The sequence below is a fragment of the Trichoplusia ni genome, chromosome 17 (genome assembly GCF_003590095.1).
Source record: "Trichoplusia ni isolate ovarian cell line Hi5 chromosome 17, tn1, whole genome shotgun sequence".
Lineage (NCBI taxonomy): Eukaryota > Metazoa > Arthropoda > Insecta > Lepidoptera > Noctuidae > Trichoplusia > Trichoplusia ni.
In genome coordinates, this window is record NC_039494.1 from 2864922 (window position 1) to 2879059 (window position 14138).

Here is a 14138-nt window from a genome sequence, read left to right on the forward strand (position 1 = left end):
CTGATTAAAAATTGGATGTCAGAAGAATTTATTACTCTAACAAAAAGTTACGGAGTCGGCTAATCAATGAATTCCCTGTGGAATTCCGAAAATGATTCAATTAAAACGTCACAAAGAATTTGACCATTCCGCTGCAGTTCCGTTCATTCAGCCTAAAGGAAAACTAAATTGCAATAAAACATTGTTGTCCCTACACAACAGTTATGCTAATTGCTTAACCTGGATCATTATTATTAGTGTATTTTTTTTTGTTATGGCAAAAGAGAAATATCCCTGTAGCTGTGTGTTCTTGAGGTACAGAGTCGTGACAGAAGGACGGACAGACAGCGGTTTCTGAGTTATAAGGTCCCGTTTTTACCCTATGAGTACGCAACCCTGAAAAAATATCACTGAAAACTTAAAAACGGAACGTTGCCGTGATCCAATTACACAGACAACGCAGGCCGGTTGAAAACTCGTTTTTCTTTTTTTTGCCGTTAGTCTCTAAAGTATCCAGCCGTCATTCGGGGTTAAGGGGAATGTTGGACCTAACTTTGTTGGGAACTACTGTAAGAATAATCTGAAATTATGTGAAACTAATTGAATAGACTGTTTGAAATCCATGATAAAATTACTTATACCTAGTAGAGTACCTAGTAGTAGGAAATTCTTATTCGACAAGTGACGTAGGTAAAACTTCTCTGTTCAATTAATTTGAGCAATTTCATCAGCGTGCGTACTCAAAGAAATATAATCAATCTTCTGGCCTCTGAATTTGCTTTTAAGTTTTTTTCTTAATTCTAGAAAATTAATTTATTTTTTTGCTTTCAGAACTTTTATCAAATGGTAATCATCCGAAAGGTGTGATAGCAGCAGTACGAGATATACCTGATCTTGAGCCCGATGATTCTAAAATAACAGCCATAGCTCATGCCAGGTTGAAACAATTAATTAGGAAACTTGAAGACACGTTGCCTGAAACACATTTCATCAGATTAGAGTAAGTTTTAGATGCAACTTACATACAAGGGTATAAATATTTCTGCGAAAATTTTATCTAGATGTAATGACCAATTAATCTTAAACAACCAGCAAAAATCAGCAACTTGAATGAAATGAAATGAAATGAAATGAAATCATTTATTCTGTAAGTAGGATATATCATCACTTTTACATGTCTTCTTATTTTTTTGAGATCGCTGGAGTCGACATTTCCTATCTGACTACCCTGAGAAGAAATGTCGAAACAAACTCAAGGGGTCACAGTCTCTTTTAAAGTCCAGACAATCAGCTATATACTACCTTGTTCCGAGACCTAGATTTAAAAAAGCAAGCAGAAAAATTGTTTCTTAGACAGATTATTCTCTCTGACTTACTCAGACCAACAAGATTATATTTTTAGAGATATTTCATATTGTTCTTCACATCACAAATTAGTTTTAGTAACAATGTGTGCGGGTATTATTTGTTCCTAAAGGAGGTTATAATACTTTCAGGTTTTTTGACAAGTCTACGTCAAATAACTATATGATCCTATTTGCTACATATGAGTATACTTCAAGAGTCATGGATAGTCACAAAGAAAAAATATTTTCCTCAACACAAAACCTTTGACGATTAGTAGTTTATTCCTGTAGGTGTGAAAATGGAACATTTTGTATATATTTTTGTGATATTTTTATTGCCTCGTTGGATCTAAATAGGATGACTGATGTGGGGTTTAAGGGATGTTGAGAAAGGAATATGTGCTTTTATGTTGGAGATACATCTTCATGCATTATGAAAAGGCTAATGGTTGGCCAAATGTGTTCTGCCAACATTTGAACCAATATATCCAACTCTAATCCTTAATGTCTAAGCATATAAGAGTCCATAATTTATGTGATGCATGGTCTGAGACTAATATCTAATCTAAATGAATTAAAAATGTATAGGGCTGGTAATTTAAGTTCACCTACGATTGAACTTTCAATCTCACTAATTAAATCAAAAGTTTATAAAATAATTAATTTGGAGGCTTTTAAATAATTATAAAGTAATTATGATCAATTTTCGGACCTTTGTTTGAGAAAGCTTTTAGTATAAGTATGAAGTTTAAGGTGAAAAGGGTCGCAGTCTGCGAACAATTGTTATAATGAAAATTTTAACTGAAATTCTGTACTTAAATAAAAAGGTACCATGTGGTTTTGTATGGTACTAAAAAGTTTCCATCATACAAAGTTGTTAAAAAAACTTTTTGGTACAATATCAGGCACCCACATTCAAACACTTAATTCCTTAACAGGTCTTCATCAGCGGATTCTTCGAGGACTGACGTAGCTTCGGACAATGAAGAAAAATTAGCTCCCTTCAGGGAGAAGGTTCAAGTCGTAGTCAGTTCATTGGTTGACGAGAGCCTTAGCACTGAGCCCGACCAAGGGAAAGGCAGAAAAAAGACTGTACAGGTACCAACACCATTAGTATTTAAAAAGCAATTAAGAATTCCAAAGAACACAATTAACTTACAAGTTTAAGTATCGAACAAACTTCGATGTCCCCACGTCATAACTTTTCCTGCATGAATAATTTATAGACTTACGTTTTAACTTTCAGGAAGTATTTCTGGAACACATTACTCACCTTAGGATATGTATAGAACATAATCGTTTGTATAAAGTTAACGTTAAACAAATTGAAGAAGCAGCCAAAAGTATTCTAAATAATGCTAAGGAAAATTATGAAAATCGCACTCGACATCCTCCAACCCTCATATACGGCCCAGATGCTTCGGGAAAAAGCACCTTGTTAACACACCTTTACTTCAAATGCGAAGAAATTTTCCCGAAACCAGTTTTGAGGATAGTAAGGTTTTCTGCTTCCACACCAAGATCGGCCTACAACTTAGAGCTTCTGCGAGTGATGTGTCAACAAATATCCATAATTTTAAACATTCCTGAAGGGTATTTACCGAAAGACGCAAGTTTTGATCCTCTTTATATCAACAATTGGTTCCAAAGTCTGCTTAGGAAATGCGAGGAGATGGAAAATGAGATATTGTTGATATTTATCGACAACGTGCACCGAGTGAATCCGTTGGAGTGTGACATAGTGACTGGATTATCTTGGCTGCCGATGTCGTTGCCAAGAAACGTATTCCTCGTGTGTACTAGCGCCGTATCTTTGGAACAGCTGCAACTGACGCCGGCCCAGAAGGAAAAGTTCAAAGTTCAGAACTGTTACTATTTGTTAGACGAAATTGAGGAGACTCCGGAAAATAATAGCTACGGAGACTATATTGATGGTGCCTTCGATAACTTGGAAGTTGTCTTCGGTGCTAAAGCGTTTAGTAAACTAGCGAGTAAGTGGAACAAGACATTCATCATCTTATTTCTGTAGGTATAATTGTGTCTTTGTATGAGAGTCTGAACTTTATTTCTTATTGACTATCATTGTCTTAAGCTTGAATTGCACCTGATGCATAGCATTGGGGATGTATTTTTGTACCTACTAGTCAGCCTTTTGTAGATTTTTATTGATGAAACGACTCTCTTAGCCTTTAAAACAAATTCCGCGCTACGTATCCCTAGTAGAAACTGAAACCAAATCTAAATAGTTTTATTACGACTAATATTGCGACCCTCCACGAGCTGGCAAAACTAGTCTTTACGGCCATAACAACAAAAGCTTTCCAATTAAGTCTAAAACAAACGAACTGCCAGTAACATTTCTTATTGTTTCTAGGTTACATAACTTGTTCGGAGTTCGGCCTTACAGAGTTGGAATTGTTGGAACTGCTGATGCCGACCAGTAACAGCGATGCAGTTATAGAGTTGAAGGACGCTAACTTCAACTTTTCTACTATATGTGTAGCGAAATGTATGATGAGTAAGTATGTTTTTGGATGTTTGGTATGGCGATTTTAGCATTATTCGTATTTGTGAATGAAAAATAGTAGCGACTTTCAAAATAGGTTTAAGGAATTGCGTGATATTAAAAACTGTTAACCTGAAACTGAAATTGGATGTGTATGGGTGCCTGTCTGTGAATTATATGCGAGTGTTCGAAAAAACATCAAATATGTTTGATGAAAATAGGGCGGGCCATTTAAGAGATGTGGTGGGTGAAAGTTTTTATCTTCGAGGGTTTTCTAAATCTTAATTTGGTCGTATCTAAACTATTTCAATTACAATTTAGTGTCAAATAGTATGTGGATTTTTTTTAATATTGTTTGATTTGAAACAACATTAGTTCAGTTTTAATAAATCATTGGATTAAATATTATACGTAGGTTAAGACGTGACAAAGCTAACCAATCTTTACTTAAAGACTAATAATCTTGTCAGTGCATTGCATTTTGTACCTATTATAATAAGTGCTATTTTTGAATCTACTTCCCAAAAGTACGGCCAAACTTCAAATTCAATATCAGCTGTGCGCAATACCCATAACGCCCCTATTGTTATTCCCGTAATAACATTTTATCGTAATAATATCGGCTCGGTTGAGCTTTACTCGCCAAATTTAATCCCATCATGTTAATTATTGAGTTACGTGAGTTCAACCAAATGGGTAATAGAGGCAAACAGGCCGTCCATCCGTAAAACTCGGCCAATAACTTTTTTAATCAGGCTGTAATTAAGATAGATTGGGTTTTAATAACAAAATAATTTCGTTTTAACGTGATTTTACTGTAATTTGAAACCAGAAATACTCGTTTTGATTTAATTTTACTTATTAATTATTAAAATGAGATTTGTTGCTTTATAAGTACAGAAAAGACTATAAACCGAATTTAATATTATTGTCCTTTTAAAGTACCTACGTGAAAAATAAGTTATTTATTTTTTTATGTAAAAATGAAATGCCTCGGAAATTTCGTTCGATAAAATCGAAAACAAAAAAAAAATAATTTACATACTTAACAATATAACTTTGGCATAATAACATATTCAATAAAACCTGACGCGGCTTTGAAATAATTCAATTGGCGTATTCTCTGATACGCGTTTTTGAATAGCGAATTCCAGATATGCGTTTCATTTGTCATTGTTATACATCTGAAAAGCACTGGCTTATATTACAACGATTCGTTATACATAAAAATAAATTGGCACTTACTTTTACTGTCATCGTTCGTCTTTTGTTAGTTTTTTTATGATGATAATATGATGAAATTGTGTATCAAATAAGCTGGGTTATTGTTCGCGTTCGTCGAATGTGCTGTACTAATTTTGGTGGTAACTCTCTTATACGTTAAACGTTGATGCGCAAATCGACGAGTGTTTTTATCGCCGTATTGTACCGAAGGGTCTTTAAACGCATTGTCAATGAAATTATGTCTTTTAAAAAAAATATTTTCTATCGACCAAAGTCCAATTAAAATCACCTGAAAATCAAAACATGGATAAAAATATTTCCATATGAACATAATTCAAGCGTTTACGCCATGTGTTCCTTATCTCAATATTTTTTAAATTTATTTTTACAGTCCACCCAGCAATAAAAGCGACAAAAATTGACATCAACATATTATACAAGCGTTAATTCCATGTTTTCAGGCCTCATCTTAATGAATTTTTAATTACATTATTCCTACAGGAACTCTAATATCTGAGAACGTGGTATCGGGTCGGTGTACGTGGCGCTGGCGCGCGGCGGCCGCGGGCTCTCGCGCCCGCCGCCGTTACGTCCGCTCTCAGGCCGCGCTGAGGGACGCACACTCAGACCTCGCCACACTACACTTCGCCAACTTCCTACAAGACGCCGATGATACTGACACTTCTGAAGCACAAGAACCGGGTGAGTTTGATACACCGTATTGAAGTGTTGAAAGTAATTTGATACATTAGATATGATTATCATAAATAAGACTCTAACTGGAAAGTAGTAGTAGAATATTTGACAAAACAATTGGTTGAGTTCGTAAGGCACCATTCCAAATAATGTTGATTTCGTACTTTTTCTTTTATCTGGTAAATGATAAAAGACACTGTATCCACTATACAGTGGAATAATAAATTGAAAAATACGTATTAATTTTTTTTGGGAAAGTTTCGGATGAAAAATATTGTTTTTAATCAAATACAATATTCCTTAATTATTTCAAAGCACAGTAGGGAAGTTAAGAGGTATTTTATTTTTATTATATGAACAAAAACGCCGCACAAATGATTCCGCAATAAATAAACATAGAAGTTAGCATGCCATTCATTAGCTTCAAAAAATAATAACCTTGGTATTTAGAGTAAATTATTCTTAAACTTTATTTTAATTGACAAAGAAGAATATATTAACTAGACTTTCTTCGGCATGTAAGGTTAACACTCATTCATATTCATCTGCCGTTCAAAACGAGACGGTAATATCAAATTCTTGACGTTCATTTAAAACATTATCATCTGAAATGAATGTCAAAGTCTCTGTATAACGTAATGTACAATGTAATAAAATTTACTTTGTGCTCATCTGCGCTCAAAATTCAATTATAACGTTGATCATAGTAAGGAAGCGAACCGCATAAGCTTGTTTTAATAATCTTGTTGACACGTTCAATGGCGCGCAGTAACATGCCAATCAATTTATATTAAACTAGCTGTTGCCCGCGACTTCGTCTGCGTGGTTAGAAGATATAAGTTATGACTTTTTCTTCGCTCCTATTGGTCGCAGCGTGATGATATACATAAAGCCTAAAACCTCCCTCGATTAATGGTATATTCAACACAAAAATATTTTTTCAATTTGAACCAGTAGTTTCTGAGATTAGCGCTTTCAAACAAACAATTAGTATAAACATAGTACATACATAGTATATACATAGTAATTAGTATATATATAGTACAATTAGTATATAGATGCCAACGATATCTTTGCTACGTTTCATCGATTTTTAATTTCTCGCGCGGAGATTTTAATATTACGATAACTCATTACCTATTTACGTTTTTGGCGTAGTGTAAAAGGCAATTTGTTCTATATTACATGCATAATATATCTAACTTATTTAGTTGGATAAGGATTAATACTGTATTGTTAAAAAGAGGTTCGTAAGTAACCAATAATTTTACTGTATTAAGAAAACACATAAAAATGGTTATTGTGGGTTATCCTTGGAAGATAGACATATACCACCGCGGACTTTTTTGTAGATCTATTAAAGAGGTACAAACTTGCCATACATTGTTTTGTTGTAACTCGAAAGGTTTTGGCAGCGTTCTCGATGAAAGCTCTCGAATGGCTTAATTTTTTCTGACATGTTTAACTAATATCGCTGTAATATCGTCAGTTTACACAAAACCTAAACTTATTATACACTAAAACCTTCCTCAAGAATTGCTCTATCAATCGTTGAAAACCGCATAAAAATCCGTTCAGTACTTTTCTAGTTTATCGCGAACAGACAGACAGACAGACGCGGCGAGGGACTTTGTTTTATAATATGTAAGGATAAGGATAAGGAAGGATAAGGATAGCTATTGCCCGCGACTTCGTCTGCGTGGTTAGAAGATATAAGTTATGACTTTTTCTTCGCTCCTATTGGTCGCAGCGTGATGATATACATAAAGCCTAAAACCTCCCTCGATTAATGGTATATTCAACACAAAAATATTTTTTCAATTTGAACCAGTAGTTTCTGAGATTAGCGCTTTCAAACAAACAATTAGTATAAACATAGTACATACATAGTATATACATAGTAATTAGTATATATATAGTACAATTAGTATATAGATGCCAACGATATCTTTGCTACGTTTCATCGATTTTTAATTTCTCGCGCGGAGATTTTAATATTACGATAACTCATTACCTATTTACGTTTTTGGCGTAGTGTAAAAGGCAATTTGTTCTATATTACATGCATAATATATCTAACTTATTTAGTTGGATAAGGATTAATACTGTATTGTTAAAAAGAGGTTCGTAAGTAACCAATAATTTTACTGTATTAAGAAAACACATAAAAATGGTTATTGTGGGTTATCCTTGGAAGATAGACATATACCACCGCGGACTTTTTTGTAGATCTATTAAAGAGGTACAAACTTGCCATACATTGTTTTGTTGTAACTCGAAAGGTTTTGGCAGCGTTCTCGATGAAAGCTCTCGAATGGCTTAATTTTTTCCGACATGTTTAACTAATATCGCTGTAATATCGTCAGTTTACACAAAACCTAAACTTATTATACACTAAAACCTTCCTCAAGAATTGCTCTATCAATCGTTGAAAACCGCATAAAAATCCGTTCAGTACTTTTCTAGTTTATCGCGAACAGACAGACAGACAGACGCGGCGAGGGACTTTGTTTTATAATATGTAAGGATTTGATCTAACTTTATATCAACGTGTTTTTTTAAACTTAAAATATATGTATCTTTCTCTAAATACTATTAGGTAACAATTTAATAATGTAAACGTCACTCAAAAGTGGCTAAACTACAAATGCATAAGTTGATCGATCATAGGTTAGATTAAGCTTAATACGGTCGGTTCCGTGGCTGGATGACCATCTATTTCATAACGAGTTCCTCTGTATTTCTAAAAGCACGTTCAATTGCGGTCCCGGCGGAATTTACGCATATTTGACAGTCGTGACGGTTGTTAGAAAGTCTGACACCCAGTCTTACTAAGGGATATCATGTGGCCCAGGTAGCTGTGTTCTTCCAATAAAACTATATTGAAACAAACTTGATGAACTTTTATGGGACCAAATGCTAGCTATTGTATATTCAATGAAAAAAATCTGTTCATCAGTTCTTTTGTCATTTCTTTTTTCATTATCCGAAGTTCTAAAGTATCAAACATAAAAAAGCAGACATATTGAAAATCCCCACCTTTTTGAAGTCGGATGAGAAGAGAATTCAATCATTCTCAAACTAGTACCAATGCGACCCTTTTACTATTTTACCTATACCTTACATTCGAATCGCTCCAGGCTTCATAACAAAAGAGTATCAAAACCAGCAGATCGAAATCTATCAAAAGCTGTTCAATATATGAGAAAGTCAAACGAAAATGTGTTCGTGTAACACAGAAAACGCGGAACTGTCATTCAATTCTATTTGATTGAATTCCGTACCTCTACTACTCGTATTGTGCACTTCGCACAAAGCGGAATCTCTTTAGCTATCGGAGATAAAGCCAGAAAGTTTCGCACAGAAAACTAATATTACTACGTAAATATTTTCACAGGATACCTGCCTACTTGTCTATTCTCTATCTTGAAGTTTTTTTAAATATCTTTGACATGTCAGTCCGTCTGACTGTGGCAGCTCCCAAAAGGATTGAGATATGTGTATTTCAATGTATTTTGTATTGGAGGTCGATGTAGATGTGTTTGATAAAAATCAGTCGATAAATTATTAATTTTAACTAGTTTTGATTTAATGGTATTTTATTGTGGTAATTGGTATTTGTATGAGCAATTACGTGGCGCAAAAAATATATCTATGCAAAGATACCTTAATAAATAAGTTAAGTACTTGCATTCGTTAAACAGAAAAAAAAACAAATGTAAGTGCACTCATCTTGTATCAAGCTATCATTTATAACCGCGGGAGCTCGGTTACGGAAATTAGCTTCCACACAACACAAATAGAAAGCCTGGATTGCGCTCTATGAAAGAAAAATCCATTGATATTTAATTAATATATCTCAATCGGTAATAATAAAAGAGGAAGGAAAATAATTATGAAATTTGCTCGCTGTAGAGTATACTACTATTCCGTTGCCTCTCATCGCGTCGTCACAAGTTTCAATTTTGGATAAAAGCAGGTTTGCATTTGAGTATATGACCTATATTAAACCTTTGTGGTACATATAGTACGCATCATACAACTTCCTACTGACATGACGTATCTCATCTTGGTGATAGAACCCCAGTTCATAGTCTTTGAACTTTTTTCTTTTTCTACTTCCCACGTATTTATACACTCACTTTCTTTTTTGTATGTTCCGGTTGGAATTTTGTAACTCAATTATGAGGTACTTCGCGATAAGCTAGCAGGCTGAAATATTCAGGGTAGCTCCAAACAAGATGACAATGCAATTTACAACTTTGAAAACGGCTGGGCCGATTTTGATAAAATTTCAATGGAGTGACATGTAAAAACGTGGGTTTTTTGAGTTCTTTTTAATCTATTAATTTTGAACTTTGTTCTTTCTAACAGGTTGTGTGGACAATGACGATGATGCTCTGCTGGACTCGACTCCGTTCCACTCCGGCAGCAGGACAGCGGCTGCCTTCACTCAGCGCCACGTCGAGGAGTCCTGGCTTCATCTCTTGTTAGCTGGGGACTTCTCGAAGCTAAAGGATCTTACTGTCTGCAATTTCGACTTCCTTTTGGCTTCGGTAAGTTATTATTACTAACCTTTTTATGCGACATTGTTTAGTGCTTATTTTAGCAAATTACGATTATTTTTAAAAGTATTTTAGGTGATTATTTTTTTGCCACTAAACTTGATAATACACCGTCCAAAAACAGGCACTTTTTCACACAGACTTCAAAACGTTATTTAAAAAAGAACCTTCGGAGGCAGATTTAAGGACTTGTTTTGCTTACATGAATATATCGTACATGCTTAAAGTATTTCATTTATATGGTATTCGAATTTGTACGGAGAGAAAAACAAATGAAATTAATTTGAACATCTCCCGCATCAATTAATCAGAAGAACATTACAAACATAAATAGTAACCAATTAACTGATACACGGTACATAAACACAGCCAGAATTCCTACGAAGACTCACATCAATCGTGTCACACTCTCTCACGGTCACACAGTGGTCACAAACAACAATGTCCAAAGGTATAATTAGCGCAGACTACATAACAGATAGTTTTCCAAGTTCCACAGTTAATGGGCGACCTCGCAAACTTTACGAGACGGTTCCTACACATTAAACGTTAATTCCTGAACTGAAATGATCGATTAGTTGGAAAACTAACGCTATTAAACCGCTGGTCGTGAAAGGTGGAATGTATTTTATTGGCAATCCAGTAGGATGCCGGACAGAATCGGATTGATATCAAGTTGGTGCTTTGGTAGTCGATACTTGTGCTTATTCTCGCAGTGGCACCTGTTCGAGAGCTAACAGTTATTCTGTCGACATTTAAAGATGCTGATAACACTGGGTCGATAAGTGATGCTGTTTTCTTTTTGAAAACCGAATCAAAGTGGAGAGTAAGCTTGGGCTATGATAATATAATAATCTGAAAATATAAACTTTGGTAGGAGTCTATTGCTGATCAAAAATATTTCGACGAATTTAAAAGATGTAAATAAAAAGAATAACAACTCGTGCATAGTTTTTCGTCGAATGAAATTCTCCAGAATGAGCAAATAATTTAAACTGTCATATTGTTTTGGAACGAGAAGAGACTGTACCTTGACAAGTCGATATCTAAATATTAATTAAGTGCCAAGTAATTTTCTACGATGATTCAGAAGAGTATCTTTTAAGTTCATGTCAAACCTCTATAATGTTGTGGCGATAGGACTGTCGGTCGCGCGGTTAGTAAGGCGGCTTGGGCAGCGCATGCGGTTTCCACAACCCACCCGCTAAGTCTGGCCCGTTACTACACTGAGATACATATACACGCATACATACATTACTTCCAGTAGAGGGAATTTAGTTTGGTTCTGTATTTTATTAATATGAAGTATAAAATTAGAACTGGATAGCGAAGTGTTCTTGTATACTCAGGTTCTAGTTGCCCAAGTCTCGTAAAGTTTTGACCGCGTAAGGTCAATTCTGAGGTGTTTGGTAACTTTTGATTAATACAGCTTATATGAGACAGTGCTATTGTTTATAATTACTGTATACATCTTCATTAGGAATGAGAGTTCGACGTCGAATCATGTCACGCAGTAAATGGAAGAAATAGCGTTTATTAAATTTTCTTCCTATCTGAACATAATATTATGGAGTAATTAGGGTCGGGGAAAAAAATCTACAGATAAACCGTAGGCCTAAAAACAGGATCTGCAGCGTTAAAGTTCTGTCCTACAATATTTATTATTTCTTCTCTTTTTAAGTAATCCTGTGTAAAATGCTCGATGTTTTTGCACTCAGGTACAAACAGTGACCATATCGTATCTCCGCTGTATCCTGGAGCACGTTCGCTGCTACATCCTGGACCGAGACGTGGAGCTGGTGTACGGGGCGGTGCGGAAGGCCAGTGACATCCTCACCAGGGATCCCATGCAGTTGGGGGCTCAGGTAAGGCTGGCGAGTTTCTAGTAAAAGATATTGGAATGCTGAGAAAAAATGGTTGACAATTATATTAAACTTTTCTGAGGAAGTGTTAATAAGAATGGACGTTTATTAAGCGTATTATATGGTCACAAGGTCATTTATAAAACATTTTAGGCCTGAATTTTCCCGGTTTAAGAGTCACGATAAAAAAACTACTATCCGATTCTTCTTGAATTTGTTCAGTATGTCCATGATTAAAATTTCGGCAAACTTAAGAACAAAATTATCTTCTTTTATTAAAGCCTCTGGCATCACAACCTTCCGTCAACCCGCAATTTTTGTTGTAATACCACATTTATTTGCTCAAAATGATTGCTATTTCTTCCCCTACATATACAGCTATTAATATAACAAGATAGATATCTAATCTGGCATCGAGTAGCAATCAATAAAGCACCCTCGATGTCAGCAGGCCACAAAGCCCTTTAACAAGTTTCAATAAGCCTTTGTTCAAGCCAAACTTTGAGATACGTTTATACTGCCTACAAAATTCAATATACGGTCTGATGTCGCACGGCTCTTGGAATTTTATGAAGGCTCTGTTATATAAATTATGCTGTTCTTGAATTATGCTTGTATTTCTATTTAATTTCATTGGTGATTAAATATTGGGTAAAGTAATTTATGAATTAATTTTTGAGGATATTGTGGTCGATTTTAATACAGAATGGCTTACTAACTTTTGTCCTATATTCTTCTCTTCGTTTCTATACATGAATGATGCTTCTATTCAGAGAGATTTATAAACTTTCTTAATATATCATGGGCATACTACAAAGTTGCTTAAATCAGCACACCACATTTTTTACACGGTTATATTAAAAACAAGAAACCAGATTGTATATTGGATTAAACATTGGGACTGAATTAAATGTTATTATTTTTTGGGTAAAATAATTAAATACTAAATTGTTTTAAACAGATAATAGCGTGGCTCCGGCCAGCGGTGGCTCGGCGTGGCGTTCTGGCAACACTCGTCACCTCGGCGATGGCTTGGTGCGATGGATACGATAAACCTCTTCTCGTACCTCTCAATGGATGGTAAGTTATTAAACCTCTTTTATATGATAGCATTTTGCTCAAAACAATTAGTATCACAGTATATTTTGGAACTTTATTATAAACTATCGAGATTTCATCTGCGTCATAGCTCTCTCGCGTTTTTGCGGTACTAAGGGATTTTTAGTAATTAACAGTTTCGTATTAAAAGTTCTTTAATTCCGTTAAAGTGTAATAACTATTAAGCAAACTATCATTACGGGCTTTTCTTCTGCCTTGTAACCTTTTTCAAATTGTACGAGTTCCGTGCACATATTCATATTTACTTTTTAATTTAAAACAACGTCAAGGATGTTGTGGATGTTTAAATTGTTGCAAACAATTATTTACCAGAAAACCAAAATATTACGTCATTGAAACACTGTATCAAGGCTAACAAAGTATATCTTTTAGCACATCGAATAGTGATCTTAACTCTTTGTAATACAGTCGGTAATTGAACAACAACTGATACATCAGGCCCCCGGGCTACACTTTGCATCCTTTACCAAATACTGTGTTCATTTGAGAATCGATGTTGTTACAAAGGCTTGCCCGGGGCTAAAATGACTGAGTGAGTGCAGGTATTCGTAGCTTGTGTTTATACGTGTCACTGCACTAATAAAGGGCTAAAGGTAACTCAGGGTTTTGTTTCTTAATTGACAAGCCTTCACCAACATAGTAGGGAAAAGGCTAAGATAATGATATTGATGAAGCTGTTGCTGGTGCTGTTGATGAAGTGGTTTCGTCCGCATTGTCGTCGTTAACGGATATGAAGAGTAGCCTTTATAATTTCATGGTGCCAGCTATTTATTACCAATTTTCATCGTAATTGGTTCAGCTTTTAGAGCCTTGAAATATATTTTTTTGCAAAACGTGATTT

The 14138-nt window shown here is 34.9% G+C and overlaps 1 protein-coding gene across 1 annotated transcript in view; it reads left to right on the forward strand.

Moving 5' to 3' along the window:
* Positions 1-14138, forward strand: part of LOC113502284 — a 111990-nt gene that overhangs the window by 72327 nt on the left and 25525 nt on the right. Inside the window, exons 7-14 of the mRNA XM_026883792.1 lie at positions 811-979; positions 2264-2423; positions 2572-3316; positions 3700-3843; positions 5557-5757; positions 10126-10307; positions 12035-12181; positions 13140-13258. Coding sequence (XP_026739593.1) covers positions 811-979; positions 2264-2423; positions 2572-3316; positions 3700-3843; positions 5557-5757; positions 10126-10307; positions 12035-12181; positions 13140-13258 — 1867 coding nt within the window. The remainder of the gene's footprint in view (positions 1-810; positions 980-2263; positions 2424-2571; positions 3317-3699; positions 3844-5556; positions 5758-10125; positions 10308-12034; positions 12182-13139; positions 13259-14138) is intronic.